The 23,416-nt window shown below is 40.9% G+C and overlaps 1 protein-coding gene across 4 annotated transcripts; it reads right to left on the bottom strand.

Annotated features, from left to right (window-relative positions):
• Positions 1-1,609: 1,609 nt before the first annotated feature.
• On the bottom strand, positions 1,610-23,189 carry LOC108436428 (DDB1- and CUL4-associated factor 6-like). Of its 4 annotated transcripts, none has more exons than XM_017712914.2 (19): positions 22,699-23,189; positions 22,065-22,126; positions 21,888-21,980; positions 21,622-21,804; positions 19,234-19,347; positions 18,968-19,115; positions 18,409-18,617; positions 17,382-17,469; positions 16,318-16,434; positions 15,988-16,116; positions 13,917-14,022; positions 13,733-13,830; positions 9,948-10,110; positions 9,797-9,838; positions 5,871-6,009; positions 5,322-5,478; positions 5,036-5,124; positions 2,455-2,560; positions 1,610-2,311 (listed from the first exon to the last, which is right to left on the bottom strand). In XM_017712914.2, the coding sequence occupies exons 1-19, from the start codon at positions 22,787-22,789 to the stop codon at positions 2,259-2,261; spliced, it is 2,187 nt and encodes a 728-aa protein (XP_017568403.1). In that variant the 5' UTR covers positions 22,790-23,189; the 3' UTR covers positions 1,610-2,258. The 4 variants fall into 4 exon arrangements, with proteins under 4 accessions (XP_017568403.1, XP_017568401.1, XP_017568400.1 ...); XM_017712912.2 differs by having other exon boundaries at positions 15,988-16,158; positions 18,980-19,115; positions 22,699-23,188; XM_017712911.2 differs by having other exon boundaries at positions 15,988-16,158; positions 22,699-23,187.
• Positions 23,190-23,416: the final 227 nt, after the last annotated feature.

A 23,416-nucleotide genomic window follows, 5' to 3' on the forward strand; every position in this document is an offset into this window, starting at 1 on the left:
CACAGAGTGAAATGCAAAGTATCAAATGCAGTGGTGTAAAGTGCCACCACTGAACTCTAGAGCAGTGGACACATGTTCTCTGGAGTGACGAATCCCTTTTCTTTGTGTGGCAATCCGATGGGCAAGTCTGGGTTTGGCTGTTGCAAGAACGTTATTTGTCTGACTGCACTGTGCCAAGTGTAAAGTTTGGTGGAGGGGGGATTATGGTATGGGGTTGTTTTTTAGGAGTTGGGCTCAGACCCTTTGTTCCAGTGAAAGGAACTCTTAATGCTTCAGCAGACAAAGAGATTTTGGACAATTTCATGCTCCCAACTTTGCGGAACCATTTGGAGACGGCCCCTTCCTGTTCCAACACGACTGCGCACCAGTGCACAAACCAAGGTCTATAAAGACATGGATGAGTAGGTCTGGTGTGGAAGAACTTAACTGGCCTGCAGAGTCCTGACCTCAACCCGACAGAATGAATTATAGTGGAGACTGTGAGCCAGGCCTTCTCGTCCAACATCAGTGTCTGACCTCACAAATGCGTTTCTGGGAGAACGGTCAAAATTCCCATAAACCTTGATAAACCTTGTTGAAAGTTTCATAAACCTTGTTGAAAGCCTGCAGAGAAAAGGCGAAGCTGTTATAGCTGCAAGTGTGTGAGTGACTGTCTGTGTCTGTCTGTCTGTCCTGTGATGGACTAGCGACCTGTCCAGGGTGTATCCTGCCTTCCGCCCGAAGACCGCTGGGATAGGCTCCAGCATCCCCCCGCGACCCTGACGGAGAAGCGGCTTAGAAAATGGATGGATGGATGGATGTTATAGCTGCAAAGGGTGGCCCGACATTATATTAAACCTTATGGATTAAGAGTGTGATGTCACTCAAGTTCTTGTGTGTGTGAAGCCAGACAAGCGAATACTTTTGGAAATATAGTGTACAATGTAAATATAAAATTTGTATCCCATAATGTACACTTTTGCTTTCAAATACTACGTTTCATTTTCTTGTGATTTGAGACAGCCTCCAATTTTTAATTTAGAGGATATCATTTCAAAATAGAAGAGAATAGACTTCAATTTACTGTGACTGGCAAAATCTAGTTTTGTTTTATTGTAGGCAGATTGTTACTACTGGGATAGATGCTAGACAGAGTTTTGCAAATTACTAAGAAAAAAGTTTTATCTTACACTTAGACCTCCTTAATATTCTACCCAAGGATTTCAGGATGATTAAAAAAGATCTAAAAAACTCTAGCCTTAAGCAGGCAATAGCCTACACATAAAAGAGAAATGTCCCAGCTTATCACTGTGGTTCAATAGAATGACATCTGGTCTCATTTCAGAAAAGATTACTCGGTTTAAGAAAGATAAACAATGGCAAATTTGAAATAATACATAAATACATTTAAGCCTTTTGTAATTAATCCTTACCTATACAATGAGGAAATGTAGGAAATAACAGTTTGAAATAGTTGCCAAGCATTCTTGCATTGTTTTTGCTCTAAAATGAGCTCAAACATACTTACTATCTCAAGCCACCACTCTGCTAGCAGTAAAACCCATTCAAAGCTTTCAAAACATTTTTGACCAGTTCAAACATACAGGGTGAATGAAGGAGAGACAGAAAGTTCAGCAGTAACTGAAGTGTTATTTTCACTTATTATAAACCAAGGCAGTGCTTTATATCTTATAGAACACTTCAAATACAATGTTTTGAATGCATACAGTCTCACATACTTATGGTGAATCACACAAACAGCAGGAATCTCATGAGTGTAGAAGGCAAAGAAACTACCCATCATTGCACCAAGATAAATTTTGACAAGAGGTCTTGTACTTTGCAGTTACAGTAGAGGCACAGTTATAAACAACCACATAAACATAAGCCTGGTGAAGGAAAAAAATATCCTTACGAGCTTCCACTTTTGTTTCACTCCCCAAATTCAGCCACTGCAAATAATGAGTAATTGTGCACATGAATTTTACTTGCGTGCAAGGTAGCAAGTCTTGCCAAACCTGTTTTTATTTCTGCACCCTTTATGTCAAATATCAACAGAATCAACTCTGCAGCTCCGCAGAACACTCTAATTGAGTCGCTACTGCTAGTGGATAAATGCCAGACAGAGTCTCTGGGGGAAAAATAAAATTAATAGCTTGCAAGATTCAGGATGGATTTTGCCAGGTAACATAGCCATGTCCTTCTATCTATAAATATACTGCAATTTAAAGAACGCTAATTTATGCAGCTTTACTTGTTGCTTGATATAATGTCCTGCATCAGTCCTCATTCTCTTGTCCCGAGCCTTCTGATGGATCTCCTTCAAATCGATCTGCAAAAAATGGTTCCATAGTCAGCTCAAAAATCTTATTACTTAATTGAGCATGAACTGATCTAATATGTATCTTTAGAAGACCATTAGCTATTAAAATAACGAATATGATGTGTTACTGGAGATGCAGAGAGCAGACTGACCTGCCCTGATGTGGCTAAGGGAAGCCAGCATTCTGAGCATGAATGATGCTGGGACAGTTACAGTGTTTCTATTCTCTTCCAACATCAGCTCATTACGCAGGATCACCTGCAGATGGTGTTAACCATACGTATTAATGCATTTCATATAAAATATACTTCTCAATTTAATGAACATGCAGTACTGTGAAAAATCCAAGATCTTCATTTAATTATTTTCCAGTTAAAACATCCATTAAGTACAAGTTATTTTTAATGACACATTTCTGTGGAGATTAGATATAAGATAATCCACTTGCATAATGAAGGGGAAAGTCTCCAAAACTAGAATTAGAAAATATTAGAAGATGCAGAGAAAGTGTGGGGACTCCAAACAACCATGCAAGCCCTGCTGTACATCAGAACTGTTAACATATGACAAACAATACTTAAACTTTTTATCTGAACTGTTTTTACTTGGATCCTGAAAAGCAGAAAATACAACCAACTTCTAAGTCTGAACTTGAAACATGTAGAACTGAAAGCAAGTCTCCCAAAAAGAGTGGAAGCTGTAATAAAGGTGAAGGCGCTAAACATTTAGTACTGAGAAATTATTTTATATGCTTGGTTGTTGAGGCCTCTGTGTAACTGTGTTAAATATATTTTCTTTTTTTTGAGAATAAAAATAGAAAATCTTAATTATTGTTGCAGACTGGAAATTTAATGAAGGGTGGTTTCTGACTTTTGTGCTACGCTGCTTATTTTTACTCACCAATTGACATTATACATGTCCAACCTCACTTCCAAAAAAGTTGGGATGCTGTGCAAAATGTAAAAACAAAATGCAACAATGTGCAACTCATGTAAACCTTATACTTCATTGAAAATAGTATGAAGACAACATTCAAATGTTGAAACCGGGATTTTTTTTGTTGTTGTTTTTTGAAAAATATATGCCCATTCTGAATTGGTGTCAAACAACACGTTCCAAAAAGTTGGGATGGGGGCATGTTTACCACTGTGTTTCATCACTTCTTCTTTTAACAACACTCTGTGTTTGGACTGAGGAGACTGCCTACTGTAGTTCTGAAAGTGAAATGTTTTCCTATTCTTGCTTGTTATAGGATTTCACTTTCTCAAAAGATCAGGGTCTCCTTTATGGCATTTCATTTCATAATGTGGCAAATGTTTTCAGTGGTGACATTAATAGAGCTTCCCAGATGTGCACGTCACCCATGCCATGTGCAGTAATGCAGCCCATACCATCATGAATACTCGCTTTTGAACTGTGCACTGATAACAAGCTGAGTGGTGTTTAGGCTGAAGGGCGCAGCATCCATAATTTCCAAAAATAATTTTAAATGTTGATTTGTGGCACCACAGAACACTTTTCTACTTTCCTCTACAGAATCATGTCTGTTTTTAATGCAGTACCGCCTAAGGACTTAAATATCATGGCCAGCAAATACTCGTTTTTGTCCCTTACATACAGAGATTTAGCCAGATTGTCTAAATCTTTTAATATAGTTATGTATTGTAGATGATGAAAAGCAAAGGTTCTTTGCTATTTTGTGGTAAGAAACGTTACTGTTGAACTGTTCCACTATTTGCTTGTGTAGTCCTCCTCATCTTTACTTCTGAAAGACTCCGCCTCTCTGGGCTGCTTTTTCATCATGTTACTGACCTGTTGTCAATTAACCACCATGTTTTTTAGCATTACACAACTTCACCAGCCTTTTGTCGCCCCATCCCAACTTTTTTGGAAGGTATTGTTGCCATCAAACTCAAAATAGGTGTGACGTGGAGCGAGGAGGCGGACGCATATGCAGAGATACGTGGCTTTTATTAAGGGCAAATCCAGGGTCGTGGTCGATATAGTCCAGGGTCATTGAGCCAACGCGGATTGATCAGGGGGCAGACATGACAAACAAACAAGAATCAAACAATAAACAACATCCCAAACAACAAACAATCAGAACGATCCAACAGGCTTACAAACAAACAAAGACTAACGAAAACTAGGGGCAAACACAGGGCTTAAATAATCACAGGGATGATGAGGAACAGGTGGAAACAATCAGAGGCGGAGTCACGAAACAAGGGGCCAGACTAGACGGAAAAACAAAAAGCACGTGAACTAAAACAAAACACAACATGAACACATGGACAGGACTGGGAGGGGCCAATCATGACAATGGGCATAACTTATCTTCAAAAAAACTAAATTTCTCAGTTTCAACATTTGATATGGAAGGTTTGTACTATGTTCAATTAAATATAGGGTTTAAATGATTTGCACTTCACGGACTTATGACTTACGAATTAGCAGGCAGTATAAGACAGAGACAACCGTCAATTAACACAGGTGTTTAACAACTCAGTCTCTAGCCCACTAGACAGTGTAGATTTTTGTTCTAACCTAGCTCCCAGTTTCTCAGTATCTGTATTCAGTGTTCTTAATGGCATGGTGTTGAGAACTGGTACAGAACAAAAATGTGGACCAACAGGTGGGCCGCAACAAGCTGAGAAATGGAATTAAAAGTTTTCCATTAACAGTATATGGAATTACTGTTCATGCTTAAAAATGAGGTTTCTGTGCACTTACTTCCTCGGTCAGCACTCTGTCAAATGATGGAAGCTCCTCCATAGGTGACCAGATCTTTATATCGTAATCAATTCCAGAAGATGCTAGCACTGAAAAAAACATGTACATATTTAAGACGTCATAGTAAAACCACGTTGAACTAATAATCACCATGGAACCATCAAGTCTCATGAAGACTATTTCAGTTTTTCACGTCCCACTGTTCACAAGTACCATAGAGAATAAATGCAGAGTTTTAAACAGCTCTGCTGAGCACTGTTCTCTGTTAGGTGCTGGAAATACTCACATGGCTCAAATGGATGTGGTTGCAGGCAGTTCACTACATGATTATCAGCCTCCAGTAGCATCACATGCTCTCCAGTGTAACGGTCCCATATAAAGATGTGTCCACAGTCTGAACCACTCAGAACAAAGCTTTTCCCCCAGAAACACGCCTCTTTAATCTACTTTAGCAGACAAATCAACAGCATCTCATCAGGTTTAATGAACATCATACAGTGTAAGTTAGAAATGTCTTTATTGTGTTGTGCTAATGACTGTAAATTCAGTTTGGCATCTTCCAATCAGATGCAGCATCTACAAAGACCTAGGCAATGCATATATTTGCCACATGCCAGTTCTGAACACTGCTGATAGACGTTATTAAATGACAATTTCTTGAATTTGATGTACTAGGCATTCAGACAACTATATTGTGGACTGACTGAGAGTCCCTGATGAGTGGTTAAGAACCTTTGACTTCTGATTAGCATTCAAAGAACATTTCTTCTAAAAGCCTGATTAACTACTACTTCATTTAATATGGAGTTTTTGATGTTCTCAACCATGACTATACCATGGTCCTGGAGTTACGGTGGCCCTTGAAAGACATTTTGGCAACAGGTCTTTTGATACCAAGTGCCTCTGTCTCCTCCATCTCTCTGCGCTCCTTTCTTCTACGGAAAATCTCCTGGATCCTGGCAGCTGCTGTACGTCTGAACAAGAGGAACAGTGATAGAGACACTCATTAAGTTTATTTGAGCACATTCACAGATTAACTTGCCCATTATTTCAACAGTCGCTACATGGACACGTTTCTAAACAGCCACACATTCCACTGCATGATGGCAGCGCTAATACTGAGTGTCCCTGGTCTAATTACATATTTTGTGAAAAAAAGTACACACCCACATTTTCTGCACATTTTAATGCAGTGTTTTAACGTGAATCTGTTCACTGTAGAGCAACTTGCACCGTTTCTTTACAGTGGTGATGATGGGAACCACCAGCTTGTGATGTCTACAATGCAAATCTAACTATTTTTTTAGGGATGTAGAAGGAAGTGAATCTACCTGTGTCTTCTGAGTTTTCATATGTTAATAATGATTAAATAAGGGTAAAGTTTTATTTGAGTACTATTTTGCCTATGAATGGATGTACAAAAAAAAAAAGGTAATTTTATAAGAAACATTCTCAAAACGACTATAAAACATGTTTCAGGCACAAGGCAGCATATTCACATCCATTACCTGTAACATGTAGAATTGGACCCTGAATTAATTAAGAACTTTTTTAATTCAATTAATTTTAATTAAATTAATTTTGCCAACTGTGTTTGTGGAATTAGACCCATTAACCCATCAGTGCAGTGAAACACCCACATGCACAGTAGTGAACACACACTAGGGGGCAGCCCTATCCACAGCTCCTGGGGAGCAATTCGGGGTTAGGTGCCTTGCTCAAGGGCACTTCAATCATGGACTGTCAGCCAAGGGGATCGAACCAGCGACTTTCTGGTCACAAGGCTGGTTCCCTAACCTCCAGCCCACGACTGCCCCATCACCCCCTTACCCTTTCACATCACACCACTCTGAATGACTTGGTTTACATCTTATAATTTTAGAAAATGCATGGAATGCCCTTTTAAGTATAAAGGAGCCCTAAAGGGTGAAGAAGAACATTTAAAAGAATGGTATTTAAAAAAACTTTGTTGTCTTTGACGTGTGGAAATGTAGACCTTTTTGTTATGATTAAATCTAAAAGTTCTATACCAATGGTTTTTCCTAGGACCATTTACCTGAGCTGCGAAAATGTGTTAGCCCTCATTTTCTAAATGTATCTATCTTCTGTTTCTCACACACTTGCTTTCTCTTTCCCTCTCTCTTCTGCTGTGTGGCCCTTGGCTCTCCAGAACATTCAGTGGCAGCTAAGACGGGGGGTTGCTTTCCAGGAAGGGCATGGGTGACACTGGAAAAGGGGAGTCAGAAGTCAATGCGTGACCTGCAGGCTGGTGATCGAGTCCTGGCATTGACAGACATAGGGCATCTATAGTGAGGTCCTTGCCTTCCTGGACCGTGACCCAGCGATCAAGAAGCACTTCTATGTGATCAGTACACACAATGGAGCCACTCTCTCCATGACTGCAGCACATTTGCTCTTTGTTTTGGACAGAAACTGCACTTGTGGGGCCCTGCCAGCAGAAGGGGCTATGCAAACAATATTTGGCAGTGACACACATCCAGGGCAGTGTTTGCTGACTCTAGAGGAAGGGGCTGAGGGACATCTAAATGGCCAGCTTTCGCGCATCACCCGACTGCGTGTGTGGGAGGATCGTGGTGCATACGCCCCACTCACTGCCCAGGGAAACCTGCTGGTCAATGGGGCAATGACTTCAAGCTATGCTGCAGTAGAAAAACATCAGCTTGCTCACTGGGCTTTTGGCCCACTCCGCATGCTTTACAGCTGGATAAACAATACCAGTAAAGAACAGGTATTATTTGAATAGTGGATCATTCGCAGCACTGCAATGAAACTGACATGGTAGTGTGTGTTGCACTGGTACAAGTGGATCAGACACAGCTTTGCTGCTAGAGGAAGCACCTTGTTGGATTAAGAATAGTCCACCAACCAAAAATATCCAACAGCATCCCGTGGGCAGCATACAGTGTCCACTGATAAAAGGCTAGAAGGTGACAAACACAAGCTGCGCAGCAACAGATGAGCTATTGCCTCCGACTTCACATATACAAGGTGGACCAATACAACCCCAATTCCAATGAAGTTGGGACATTGTGTAAAACATGAATAAAAACAAAATACAATAAAAACCAAATCCTTTTCAACCTATATTCAACTGAATACACTACAAAGACAAGATATTTAATGTTCAAACAGATAAACTTTATAGTTTGTTGCAAATATTCCCTCATTTTGAATTTGATGCCTGCAACACGTTACAAAGAAGTTGGGACAGGGGTGTGTTTACCACTGTGTTACATCACCTTTCCTTTAAACACTCGATAAGCGTTTGGGAACTGAGGACACTGATTGTTGAAGCTTTGTAGGTGGAATTCTTTCCCATTCCTGCTTGATGTCCAGCTTCAGCTGCTCAGCAGTCCGGGGTCTCTGTTGTCGTATTTTGCGCTTCATAATGCTCCACACATTTTCAATGGGAGACGGTCTGGACTGCAGGCAGGTCAGTCTAGTACCCGCACTCTTTTACTATGAAGCCACGCTGTTGTAACACGTGCAGAATGTGTCTTTGCATCGTCTTGCTGAAATAAGCAGGACGTCCCTGAAAAAGACGCTGCTTGGATGGCAGCAGATGTTGCTCCAAAACCTGTATGTACCTTTCAGCATTAATGGGGCCTTCACAGATGTGCCAGTTACCCCTGCCATGGGCACTAACACCCCCCACACCATCAGAGATGCTGGCTTTTGAACTTTGCGCTGATAACAATCCAACAACAGTCCTTTTTCTCTTTAGCCTGGAGGACACAACGTCCATGATTTCCAAAAACAATTTGAAATGTGGACGCGTCAGACCACAGGACACTTTTCCACTTTGCGTCAGTCCATCTCAGATGAGCTCGGGCCCAGAGAAGCCGGCGGCGTTTCTGGGTGCTGTTGATACTGTTGGACTATTTGCTCACGCAGTTGTTCACAAAGTGGTGACCCTCGTCCGGTCCTTGCTTGTGAACGACTCAGGGATGCTCTCTTTATACCCAATCATGACACTGACCCGTTTCCAGTTAACCTGTTCACCTGTGGAATGTTCCAAACAGGTGTTTTTTTAGCATTCCTCAACTTTCCCAGTCTTTTGTTGCCCCTGTCCCAACTTCTTTGTAACGTGTTACAGGCATCAAATTCAAAATGAGTGAATATTTGCAAAAAACAATAAAGTTTATCTGTCTGAACATTAAATATCTTGTCTTTGTAGTGTATTCAGTTGAATATTGGTTGAAAAGGATTTGCAAATCATCGTATTCTGTTTTTATTTATGTTTTACACAACGTCCCAACTTCACTGGAATTCGGGTTGTAAGTTATGCATGTCTAACAGGAGCGGAAAGTGAGCATGTAACATGAACATGTAAACACTATGTCAGTGTCACTGCAGTGCTGAGAAAGAACCACCACCCAAATAATACCTGCTCTGTGGGGGTCCTGTAGGGGTCCTGACTATTGAAGAACAGGGTGAAATGGGGCAAGCAAAGTGTGCTGAGAAACGGATAAGACTGCAGTCTGTAACTGCAGAACTACAAAGTGCATCTAGTGTACATCAGTAGTAACTGTTAAACAATAAACAAACAAACAAACAAATAAATAATAATGGCACTGGTAATGTATAGGCCAGGAGAAACAAGTTTAGAGAGAAAAAAACTTTTGTCCTGAAGGTGGAGCTAAAGAACAAAACACACACACACACACACACACACACACACACCAATAATGAATCATTTTAGGGATGGTAAGCAAGTTATATCAGAATAGCAGTATTTACCTGAGAACTCGTTCACCTATAGCTGATCCCCTAAAGCTAAACCTGTGTGATGAAGGAAAAAAGCAAATTAAAATACATACAGAAGCCAATCATTTTCACCATCAACACACTGTCGTGGAATGCTTTAATCATATATGTTGGGGGTGTACACCTTTCAGTTGGACCTCTCACAGTGTGTGCAGAGGAAGTGTGTACTGTCTCATCATCGCTGTCATCTGAGCCCATCGCTTGCACTGCTGCCTGACTGTGTCTTCTCAATTCTGTTTGAGACTGCCTCTCAGCCTCTATACCATGTTCACTGAGCCCTTCCATCTCTGTCCCCGTGTGCACACACAAACACATACCAAGCATAAGTCATAATCATGCCTGATATATTCTTGATTACCTTGATACAGTATTAGATTCCATATAGACATACACTATATTACCAAAAAGTATTTGCTCGTCTGCCTTCACACACATATGAAATTGAGTAAGATCCCATGGGTTTAATATGATGTCGGCCCACCCTTTGCAGCTATAACAGCTTCAACTCTTCTGGGAAGGCTTTCCACAAGGGTAAGGGGTGTGTTTATGGGAATTTTTGACCGTTCTTCCAGAAGTGCATTTGTGAGGTCAGACACTGATGTTGGACGAGAAGGCCTGGCTCACAGTCTCCAATCTAATTCATCCCAAAGGTGTTCTATGGGGTTGAGTTCAGGACTCTGTGCAGGCCAGTCAAGTTCTTCCACACCAAACTCGCTCAGTCATGTCTTTATGGACCTGCTTTGTGCACTGGTCTGCATGAAATTGTCCAAAATCTCTTGGTCTGCATGAAGCATTAAGAGTTCCTTTCACTGGAACTAAGAGGCCGAGCCCAACTCCTGAAAAACAACCCCACACCATAATCCCCCTCCACCAAACTTTACACTTGGCACAATGCAGTCAGACAATTACTATTCTCCTGGCAACCACCAAACCCAGACTCATCCATCGGATTGCCAGATGGAGAAGTGTGATTCATCACTCTAGAGAACACGTCTCCACTGCTCTACACCACGGAATTCAATGCTTTGCATTGCACTTGGTGAGGTAAGGCTTGGATACAGCTGCTTGGCCTTGGAAACCTGTTCCATGAAGCTCTCTACACACTGTTCTTGAGCTAATCTGTAGGGCACATGAAGTTTGGAGGTGTGTAGCAATTTACTCTGCAGAAAGTTGTTGACCTGTACACTCTATGCGCCTCAGCATCCGCTGACTTCGCTTTGTCATTTTACGTGGCCGGCCACTTCGTGGCTGAGCTGCTGTCCCAATTGCATCCACTTTGTTATAATATCACTGACTTTTGACTGTGGAATATTTAGTAGTGAGGAACTTTCACAAGTGGACTTGTTGCACAGGTGGCATCCTATTGCTGTACCATGCTGGAGTTCACTGAGCTCTTAAGAGCAACCCATTCTTTCACTAATGTTTGTAGAAGCAGTCTGCAGGCTTAGGGGCTCAGCTTTATACACCTGTTTCCATGGAAGTGACTGGAACACCTGAATTCAATGATTTGGATGGGTGAGTGAAAACCTTTGGAAATATAGTGTAGCACCAATCCAATACCGTCTATGATTATCAGATTGATACCAGCAGAAAATCTGATATTATTATAAATCTATCTTGAAATATTATAGAATTGCTTGTATTACAACATAACACTGAGCAAATCAAAAGAAAATAACAGCCACATGTGGCCAACATGAACATAAGAACAACGAACAGCCAGCTAAGTATTAGACTTCACATTATATAGCCATGTTTGTTTTTTTTTTAAAGCAAAGTTTCAACCTAAATGTTTGTTAATGTCAGTTATAGAAACAGAAATTGCCATTTTATCAATGTTTACAATTTTTTTTCCCAGTTCAACTTTTGTGGAAAAACTGTTTGTCACTTAGTATAGAGGATTATACCCCCTCCACCTGACAGGAATAGGCTTCCATAATGGTTGGACTGAGGACAGTTTTTCAGTACTTGGAGATAGAAAGCTACAGCCTTTTAAAATGGAAAGTGCTCGGAAAGCTCAATATGGCAGAGAATGTAGATCTATCGTGCAGCGGTTCTGAAAACATAGTAAAGGGTTCATACTTTTTAAACAGTGGATTTCCATGAATTTTCCATGACATAAGATGAACCTTCCATGCCAAATATTTAGCCTAGTGATGATTTACAATCTATATCAGTATACCGTGATACTAACATATAATTTCCTGTTTTAGTGATATATTAGACAGGGACTATTTAATTTTGTGCACTTTACTTAAAGTATGCAGTCCTTTTGATGGTTTGTATTTAAGTCATTTGCTTTAAATCCATAAAAACAAGGAAACTGAGGAAACATTATCAAGTTTATTAATGTTAAACTTTGTCAAACGGATAGCATGATACTGTGGTATGTTTGAAAATGCCATAATATTAAATATAGTAATTCAATATTTAAATATTTTTAGCTAGTAAGTCAAAATGCACTTTAAATGTCAACCTGAAATCTGACCCATGTTTGGATATCTGCACCAGGTTTAACACTCCAATACCAGAGAACAGACCTTTCATTGGGCTTAATACATTAACTTTTTATAAGAGCCTTTACATTTTGTTTCAACTCCTCTGTCACCCCATATTCACATGTTACAAACAGAACCATGAGTCAGGTGTGGGTAGATGGATGACGACAAACTGGACATACCATAGAGCTGCAATGCTCTACAGACTGCAGTGGTGAACGAATTGGGAGTTAATTTCTCAAGAGTTCAAGTACTAAGGAATAAACTGGATGGTAATTTCTGGGGAGCCATGGATGCCAAACATCCCACTGTTGAATTCCAGGTGTTTTGTTCAACAAAAATAAAAGAGTACAGAGTATCCTCTGCCTTTGCCCAACTTAAATAAACAATTTACACTGATAAACCTCTTCTCTGATAATCATATTTTTGTCAGTAATGCTGTCAACATGCCAACATGTGCATGGCTTCATGTTTTTTTTTTGTTTTTTTTTAAAGACCAATGTGTGAACTCAACAGTATTAATGAAGCTGCAGATTTGTTTAGCCGCTGCAGTGCAGACCAAGCGATGTTACTCACAGTGATGAAGCCAGTCACGCATGTCTTGGAGTAAGAAGCAACAGTGGTGTGTTTACCTCTTACATTTGGCTTGTTAATTCATCTTCTCCAGTGTTCAAATGGCAAATTTTCCACAACACACACATCATGGATGTTGTACCTTAGCTAGCCAAGATCATTAACAGCATGCTATTAAAGCTGATCCATGTACAGATACACTAGTCTCGGTCTCTGTGCTGTTTGCAATCTAGACTCTTCAAATGTGATGGGATGACGAACTGCATTGGGGAAAAGTTCAGAAAACTCCAACATATGGATTTTTCCAACACATTATTTTCCATGACTTTTAAGTGATACTTTTTTTTTTCTTTTCTAATCCTCATTCATCGATTAATTAAAAGCCGTTTATCCTCCTGGGTTGCAGGGGTGGCTGGAGCCTATCTCAGCGTTCGTTAGGCAGAAGGCAGGAAACACCCTGGACAGGTCAGAGACAGACATATACATACACACACACACACTTACACCTAGGGGCAATTTAGTGCTCTCCAATTGGCCTGACTACATGTCTTTGGGCTGTGACTGTGTGAACCCTGGCAGTAAAAATAAAATGAAGAAAAACACTATTTCCTTATGAGTAGATTGTGAGTAGATGAGTGGGAAAAGTCAGGGAAGCCACATACTGTGACATAAATAAAAGCGATGGAATCATCTCAAACACAACTTTTTTTTTTTTTTATAAATAAAACTAAAACTTACACGACAATATATTGTTTTTAATCGGGAAATGTCATCAATAGGTAAAGTAATTTCATTATAAAGTAAGCTAGACAGAAACAAGCTCTTAGGCAGACCTCACCTGGCTGCCTCGGCTCTGTGCTTGGTGCAGCCCTGCTGCTTTCTCCTTCACCGGACCTCCTGCTGCTATGGGATTTACAGCATGATCCTGTTTCACCCCTGTTTAGACCACACAAAACACACAGGCATTAAAACAGCCAACAGACACACCCACATGTGCACATCTCAAAATCAGCTTCACTTACCACTGGTGTGTGAAGTCTAGCTTGATGGTGCTGGTGGTGGTGCCCTCTGAACTGTACTGCAGACTGATAACTGGCTCTGCTGAGTCTGTGAGAGCACCTCTGGAGCCTTGCAGTAATACAGAATTTAGTTTTTTTACTCAGCCATTCAAAAATGCTTACAAATGTAACAACTCTATTATAACTATAGTATACACTATATTTCCAAACATATTCAATCCAAATCATTGAATTCAGGTGTTCAAATCACTTCCATGGCCACAGGCATTTAAAACCAAGCCCCTAGGCCTGCAGACTGCTTCTACAGACATTAGTGAAAGAATGGGTCGCTCTCAGGAGCTCAGTGAATTCCAGCATGGTACCGTGATGGGATGCCACTTGTGGAACAAATCCAGTGGTGAAATTTCCTCGCTACTAAATATTCCACAGTCAACAGTCAGTGGTAAAGTGGAAGCGATTGGGAATGACATCAACTCAGCCACAAAGTTGTAGGCCATGTAAAATGACGGGGTCAGCAGAGGCTGTAGCAAATAATCGCCTACTTTCTGCAGAGTCATCGCTACACAACTCCAAACTTCACGTGGCCTTCAGATTAGCTGAAAAACAGTGCATAGAGAGCTTCATGGAATGAGTTTCCAAGGTCGAACAGCTGCATCCAAGCCTTACATCACCAACTGCAATGCAAACGTTGAATGCAGTGGTGCAAAGTGCTGCCACTTGACTCTAGAGCAGTGGAGATGTGTTCTCTGGAGTGATGCTTCTGCATCTGGCAATCCGATGGATGAGTTTGGCGGTTGCCAGGAGAACGGTGCTTGTCTGACTGCATTGTGCCAAGTGTAAAATTATGGTGTGGGGTTGTTTCTCAGGAGTTGGGCTCTGCCCCTTAGGGCAGTCGTGGGCTGGAGGTTAGGGAAACAGCCTCGTGACCGGAAGGTCACCGGTTTGATCCCCAGAGCTGACAGCACATGACTGAGGTGTCCTTGAGCAAGACACCTAACCCCCAACTGCTCCCCACTCCGGGCAAGTGTGCTCACTGCCCCCTAGTGTGTGTGTGCTCACTTGAGTGTATGTGGTGTTTCACTTCATGGATGGATTAAATGCAGAGGTGAAATTTCCCTGTTGTGGGACTAATAAAGGTCTCTTAGTTCCAGTGAAATGAACTCTTAATGCTTATGCAGTTCAAGAGATTTTGGACAATTTCATGCTCCCAACTTTGTGGGAACAGTTTGGGGACGGCCCCTTCCTGTTCTAACATGACTGAGCACCAGTGCACAAAGCAAGATCCATAAAGACATGGATGAGCGAGTTTGGTGTGGAAGAACTTGACTGGCTTGCGCAGAGTCCTGACCTCAACCCAACAGAACATCTTTGGAATGAATTAGTGAAGAGATCCACCATCAGTGTCTGACCTCACAAATGCGCTTCTGGAAGAATGGTCAAAAATTCCCATAAACACACTCCTCATCTTTGTGGAAAGCCTTCCAGGAGCTGTTATAGCTGCAAAGGGTGGGCCGACATCATATTAAACCCTATAGATTAAGAATGAGCGAATACTTTTGGCAATATAGTGTATTTTATCGTTACAATATAGTTCTTATAAATTGTTTAAGCATTGTTTTTATAAAAACTTCTATCTGCTACTGAAGACCTCTGAATAGAGCCATTTATCCCTGTTTTCTAACTCATAGTGCTGTGCTGCACTTGTTTCCCATCAAAACCAGCACAACCAATCATGCCAACAGCTTCTACCTACACATCTCGAAGTTCTTTTACATTGTCTCTTTATTATTCTTTGTATTTTTTATTCTATTCTATAGAGACTGTGTATCCTTTTGAGGCATGTTTTGAAATGATTAAGCTCACAATAAAACTACAATTTATTATATTAATACTTATTGCATTCATTCTAACTATATTCTACTCTCATTCATCCTATCATCCTAAACACTTTCAAATTTAGTCCTGTCATTTAACACGGCACTACTTTTCAAATATTCATCTCCAAACCAAAACTACATCCAGTAAATCACTGCAAATTGTCCCATACCTGAGAAATAAAATAAGCTTCACTCACCTTGATACTGTGCACTATGAGATGTGGAGGAGGCCCGGGGTGAAGAGGTCCCTGTAGTTGAGTTAGAGAAAGGCATGTTCTCTGCAGTGGCCTGTGCAGTACTCTCAGCACTGGACTCTGTCCGATCTCCTGCAGAAGACATGCTAGAAATGGCTGACTGAGTGATGTTTCCTAAAAAGAAAAACAGTATAACAGTCCAACATGTCCACGAGGTATTCACGGCAGCTGTGAAAACCTCTATTTGATTTTGTAACTTCAGGTCTTCGTTTTAGCAGAAGCCACAGTGGAAAAGAAATGTGGGATCATGCATGAAAGTGTGCAAACTCTCACCACTTGAGTGTGAACGTGAGTGGGCCCTGTTATTCTGAGCCTCACTGGCTTCCTCAAACCAACGAGATAACATCCCTGACATTCTCTGCATCAGTGACATGTTAGAACTGGACTCTCCTAAAAGAAGAAGAAGAACATTAATCAATCACAAAACCCATAAAATGTAGATTCATTTAATATAAAATGCTCAATGTGTCTTTTTAAATTTGAATCTGAATTCTAAAAAAATAAAGAAAACTGCTATGGAGAAATAAACGTATAAGGCCTTTATTTATTTGTAAATATTTTATACAATCTTTATCCTCACAAATTAAGCTTGAATGGATTAAAAATGCATCCTTGGCCATTTAAAGGAGAATTACACCAATAAAAAAAATCCACATAATTTTGTTGCTGAGATGTAAATGAAGTCATTCAGAGTGGTTTGATGTGATTATGGTTAATGGTTATGGTTATTGAGAAACTTGTTGATTTGGATTTTTTTTTTTTTTTTTACAGTAGTGGTGATGACATCACAACCCCTGGTTTGCAACAATGGACATATCCACATTTTATTTACTGACCAAAATGACCAGAGAAGCTAAACAAGATTTTTGAGTTTTTAAATCTAATGTTAATATTAGTAAAACAGTCAGAAATTTTCATCAGGGACAATATTGCTTTACAAAGCCTTGTATGTACCCCTCCACTATTAAAAATAAATCAGTTTAGGCCAAAACCTGATCTCTAAACTACCATAAAACAATGTCTCAGGAATCAGGCAGTGTATTTGTAGCCATTTTGTGTATTAACTTTCTATCAGGGATATAAGCTTAAATGCTTTCAGCTTTAAAGAGGGATGAAGCTGAGAGTTTCTATCACTACCACACTGAGCAATTCTGACTTGGTAATCATCAAACCCCTCAGGATGTCTCTGTTCACATCTATTAACAACCAATTAATTACAGCGATTGAAAAGTTGGTGGAATTTCCCTTTAACTATGGTTGTCTAGTAATCCAGCCTGAGTATTATGGTATGTTTCTGTGTGTCTGTGTGTGTCTGTGTTATTTTAGGCTCCTCTTACCAGTTTGTTCTCTCTCACTTTCAGGACGCGCCCTGGGACCAGTATCTGACCAATCACCTCTCAGTCGCAAGCGTTTCACAGGTGGTTGCTGCAATTGTAAGTGACATCATCAAAATTCTGTAAAACATCACACAGCTAACAGGAATAGCCCTACTGCCAGCCCTCCTTCTCAGCTTACTTTCTACTGGCTTTCTTAGCTGGGCTTGCACCTGGCACTGTAAACTCACCAGCACAAGATCACGGCTCAATTACACACTCATAGTCTTTCTGGAACACTCCGTCTGCCAGCCCCGTATTCAGCAAATTAAGAAAAAGGGCTTATGTGAGATTTGTGCTCCATCAAAAGATAAATAATAACCCTACAATTAGATTGTTTATAATAGTATTATTCTGATTCCCATTTTACTCTTACATGACGTTAGGCAGAGGTAAGTGACTGAGACCCAGTTTGACAAAATTAAGTGTTAATATAATTTCTTAATTCTTACTAGTGTTACAGTCTTTGTTCTGGGACATGTGTCACACATAGTGGTGCCTGGTAAATGGCAATGATAAGTAAAAGGCTACTCCTGCCGAGACAGTTACTACCGCTTCTGTTTTATTTCTGTCTACATTCACTAGCTGCCTGTAATGGAGACTGTTTTGGGAAAGGCATCCAAGCCTGTCCACTCAGACACACAGCCTGCTGGGAAAACATGTGCCACTGGGACATTTTGTTCCACAGCAAAATGTGAACTGGTCCCTGATAGTGTTTGTTTGACTGACTTCTAGCTTAGAACCAACAATATGTGATGACGCAAGTTCATTTTGATTTGGCAAGGACCTTTTTTAATGTTGGTAAATAAAGCACACATGACAGCCTGGTTATAATTATCTCTGCTGAGCTCCGATCATTTTAACAGACAGGCAAACAGACAATTCTGCAATTCTGTACTAGGCAACAGTTACCCAAAACTCTGCATTCAAGCTAAGCTTTTGTATCTTTAGATATGCCTCTAGCTAAGCTAATCCACTCCTTTAACCTCACCTCCTGTCTCCTGTTTTCAGATAGTCCCAACTTGGAGGCCTGGTCATCTTTGGGGTCGAACAGGTAGACGTAATCTGAGGAGTAGCTGGCAAGCACTTCTTGGCCATCGGCACTGTAACATAGCGAGGTCACACGGCATGACCTACCAGTCAAGTGAGGAGGCACAAAGCGTAGACAGATACCTGTAGTACCTCCAGTGGGACAGCCCCCTGGTTAACATGAAAGAAGGAAAAGAGAACATAGTTCTATAAAACAGTAAAGTCAAATACCTTGTGTTCTGGTAAAATACATGTGAGGATTAAGCTCATGTACTGTTCTATGCAAAAGTTTGAACACCTCTGTTCACATTACACACATTGTTCATTTTCTAAATGATAATATGTCTAGTTTTACAAATTAGGACAAAAAACTATCGCACAGGGCACAGGGCAATACTCCAACACTCGGATATATGTTTGCTGTATCACACACCCTTAGCTTCAGGACAATAATTTCTACTGGCCCATACTACACCCAGTATAAGCTCTCCAAACCAAGTCATCCTCTATTCCTCACACACCTTTAATCGCACCTGTAGTGATGGTCCCCAGCATCCTCCTATCGTATATGCGTACTGAGCTGTCAGAGCAGCCCAAAGCAAGGTAACAGGGCTCAACAGGGGAGATAGCCATGGAGCTGACTGCCCTGCGACATTTTATAAGAACATCCTGACAATAGGACAACAATAAATACCATTAAACAGAACACCGACAATACTGAACCAGCAAACAGACATCATACAAGAAAAGCAAACCATCATTTATTTGTTTAAAATGCATTCCATACGTCTCCGCATCTACTTTTGCTGCATTCATTTTTTAATCTGGTGTCAAACCAGCGGACGGTTCCATCCTCTCCACAAGACAGAAAAGTGTGTGGGTCATTGGGCACTGTAAGAATCTGTAAGAAATGCAAAAATCAGTGTCAGATCACTGCCGGGACAGTCTGCCATGTAGAGCATTGTGCAAAAGTCAGAGAGCATACTTCATTTACTTAATTTCTAGTGAAAATAGCCATTAATTACAAGCTACTCAGTTTTCTATGGAGAATAGATATACTTCAGTCCACTTGCATATGTAAGGGGAAAGAGTAAAGAAGATAAATGAAAACAAAACAGGAGTTAACTAAGAAAATGACTCCTAACAACCATGCAAGAACTAGTAGACCATCGCCTTTAAAGAAACACTAGCATTCACACATACGGCTACCCAAATACACCTTAGTGACCTTGCAAATGTCTTTTGCATGCAAATCTAAAATGGCTAAAAGGAAAGATTTCTGAACAGCTTAGATAAAAAAATCCAAAACATTTGCACATCAAAATGTAACATTACTAAAAGCCTTTGGGATGACTTGAATCATGACCAGATGAAAATACAACCAACTTGTAAGACTGAACTTTGGAGGAAAAAAATATCCATGCAGATTTCCTTGAGAAAATGAGAATAAGTCTTCTGAAAAGAATGGAAGCTGTAATGAAGGCAAAGGGTGGACACATTAAATCCTAAATATCCATCCATCCATCCATCCATTTTCTAAGCCGCTTCTCCGTCAGGGTCGCGGGGGGAGCTGGAGCCTATCCCAGCAGTCTTCGGGCGGAAGGCAGTTCTAAATCCTAAATATAATGATATTAATTTTAGTTGTTGAGGCCTCTATATAATTTACTGCTAAATATATGTCTTTGTTTTTTTCTGTGATGCTGACAAATGAATTACTTGTAGTTAATGACTGTTTTGATTGGAAATTAAATAAAGGGTCTCTGACTTATGCACAATCCTGTACATAATAATATACTGTTCACTCACTATAACAGGCACTACTGCCAGCTTACTAAGTCTATGTACAATTCCAATGAAGTTGGGACGTTGTGTAAAACATAAAAATAAAAACAGAATACAATGATTTGCAAATCCTTTTCAACCTATATTCAATTGAATTCACTACAAAGACAAGATATTTAATGTTCAAACGGATAAACTTTATTGTTTTTTGCAAATATTCACTCATTTTGAATGTGATGCCTGTAACACGTTACAAAGAAGTTGGGACAGGGACAGCAAAAGACTGGGAAAGTTCAGGAATGCTAAAAAAAAACCACCTGTTTGGAACATTCCACAGGTGAGCAGGTTAATTGGAAACAGGTGAGTGTCATGATTGCGTATAAAGGGAGCATCCCTGAAAGGCTCAGTCGTTCACAAGCAAGGACGGGCGAGGTTCACCACTTTGTGAACAACTGCGTGAGCAAATAGTCCAACAGTATCAACACCACCGGCTTCTCTGGGCCTGAGCTCATCTGAGATGGACTGACGCAAAGTGGAAAAGTGTCCTGTGGTCTGACGCGTCCACATTTCACACTGTTTCTGGAAATCATGGACGTCGTGTCCTCCGGGCCAAAGAGGAAAAGGACTGTCTGGATTGTTATCAGTGCAAAGTTCAAAAGCCAGCATCTCTGATGGTGGGGGGGGTGTTAGTGCCCATGGCAGGGGTAACTTGCACATCTGTGAAGGCCCCATTAATGCTGAAAGGTACATACAGGTGTTGGAGCAACATCTGCTGCCATCCAAGCAGCGTCTTTTTCAGGGACGTCCTGCTTATTTCAGCAAGACGATGCCAAGCCACATTCTGCACGTGTTACAACAGCGTGGCTTCATAGTAAAAGAGTGCAGGTACTAGACTGGCCTGCCTGCAGTCCAGACCGTCTCCCATTGAAAATGTGTGGCACATTATGAAGCTCAAAACACGACAGCGGAGACCCCCGGACTGCTGAGCAGCTGAAGTTGTACGTCAAGCAAGAATAGGAAAGAATTCCACCTACAAAGCTTCAACAATTAGTGTCCTCAGTTCCCAAACACTTATTGAGTGTTAAAGGAAAGGTGATGTAACACAGCGGTAAACACGCCCCTGTCCCAACTTCTTTGGAACATGTTGCAGGCATCAAATTCAAAATAAGTGAATATTTGCAAAAAACTATAAAGTTTATCCATCTGAACACTAAATATCTCGTCTTTGTAGTGTATTCAATTGAATATAGGTTGAAAAGGATTTGCAAATCATCGTGTTCTGTTTTTATTTATGCGTTACACAACTTCCCAACTTCATTGGAATCAGGGTTGTAAAAGATGCCATGTGATTCTCCAGCAGATCCTTAAGAACGATTCTTTTGAGCTGCTGTACCTCATAAACAGTGCCATAGTGGCAGGTAAACTTGTGTTGTGTGATGTCAGGGCTCCTGCTGATGTTGGTATAATGGATGTGTCCATCTCCTGCTGATGAAACAATCCAGTGATCACAAGACGCTGGCATGAATTTGGCACTGTAGATGTTGGCTCGATGATGAGAGGGGACATTGACTAGAACCTAGCAAAGAAAGAAAGCATAGTCTGGGCGGAATCAAACCATGAAAATAACATGAACTTTTTACAGCTTTTTACCACTTTTACCTTCCTAGTGAAAGGGTCTGTGATGACAAGGTTGGTGTCATCTGATCCTGATAGGATGTATTTACCAGTATCATTCCAGCATATTGTATTTACCTGGTAGAAAGGGGAAAAAACAGTACATATACCCCTTTGTGAAGCTATAGGCTATAATGACAGAGTTCATTATGGGCCACTTACACAGCCATCATGGACAGGTAGAGCAGCTTCAAGTTTTAGTCTTTGGACAAACTCTCGTGTGCCTGTAGCAATCAATCAACAAATATTGGCAACATAGAATAGTAAGAATAGCTAGAGATTACGAAAAAATATAGTAAACAGTAATAGTGGGCAATATAGTGATATGTATTGTTACTGTGATAAATTACATCACATTTTAACACAACATGCCTTTTTCCCTTATTACACAGTGGATATAATTAGTAGATAAAGAACATTGAGCCACTGCATGAATAATAACAAAGACTAATTTAATTTAGCGTGTAAAACACTGAAAAAACGTCTTTCTACATTTGTACATGTACTTTTTCCTGGTCTTTTTAAACACGTGGCTTGCAGGTTCTTTTCTCTGCGTTCCAACTTATCGAACATCAGCAAAAGTAAACATAAGTGATGCATCTCGTACATCGAGACAACATCTTGAAGTAGCTATATCGGCCACCGCTACGTAGCTAGGACTGGAAAAACTGAAATGGCTTTAATTCTGGAGATGGAAACGGGACACCTGAGTTCAACTCTTCATTAGTTCTGTTTTTACTGTACCACTGTCCAAAGGAGGCTGAGAACGATATACTACCTTTCTGCGTTTTCCTACCTAAATAATCTGCCCGCACAACATTGCTCCTCTCGTCCAAACCGAGTGAGCGGTTCCTTAAATCCCAAATGAGCTTGCTAGAGTGAGGCATGACTCCACCGCCGCCGTCCTGCGGGACTGCTTCAGCTCAGCGCTACTCCTGCTGCTTTAGAGGTCGTGCAAGACTCCGCAGTTCGTGTGAAACTTCAGCGGACTGGCGTCGTGTGAGCGTGGAGAAAATCTGTGCTGAGCGCCACACTCAGGCGCTGCCCAGAGGCCAGCGAGTGACCAGCACACATGCCCATCCGTGTGCGTTGACTATCAGTGTAGCACATGAGGGTAAATTCTCCCGGGTGGAAACACGGGAGCCGTGTGTATATAACCGCACCAGCCCGTTTGGAGGTGTTCTCAGGAATTCTGGAGTCGGCGCTGATTCTGAGCGATGGGATGGAGTCGATCTGCACACAGGCACTTTCTTGATTCTTGAGTCCGAAACATAAGTAAGGATATACAAACTACAGTATTAATTAAGTGCATCATACACTCGGGGTAGACCAGCGGGCCGGGAGAGCTCCCAGCGGTTTACCCACAGTAAACATTCGCGTTCAGACAAACCGTAAATGCTGTTCTGCACATCTTTAGTAATTCAGAAGTTAAACCAGTAGCCTCCCCTCGAGTGGTAGATCCCCGGTCTCCTGACTGAGTCTAGCGAACCGAGATTAGATTACGCCGAATTGGG

Source organism: Pygocentrus nattereri, chromosome 30 (genome assembly GCF_015220715.1).
Source record: "Pygocentrus nattereri isolate fPygNat1 chromosome 30, fPygNat1.pri, whole genome shotgun sequence".
Classification (NCBI taxonomy): domain Eukaryota; kingdom Metazoa; phylum Chordata; class Actinopteri; order Characiformes; family Serrasalmidae; genus Pygocentrus; species Pygocentrus nattereri.

Coding starts and splice junctions, on each gene's coding strand:
- LOC108436428 (XM_017712911.2), bottom strand. CDS start 22,789: ATGCCTCACTCTAGCAAGCTCATTTGGGATTTAAGGAACCGCTCACTC. Junction 21,805..21,887: donor CAGACCCTTTCACTAGGAAG/GTAAAAGTGGTA, acceptor TTTCTTTGCTAG/GTTCTAGTCAATGTCCCCTC. Junction 6,010..9,796: donor ATAGGTGAACGAGTTCTCAG/GTAAATACTGCT, acceptor CCTCTTGTTCAG/ACGTACAGCAGCTGCCAGGA.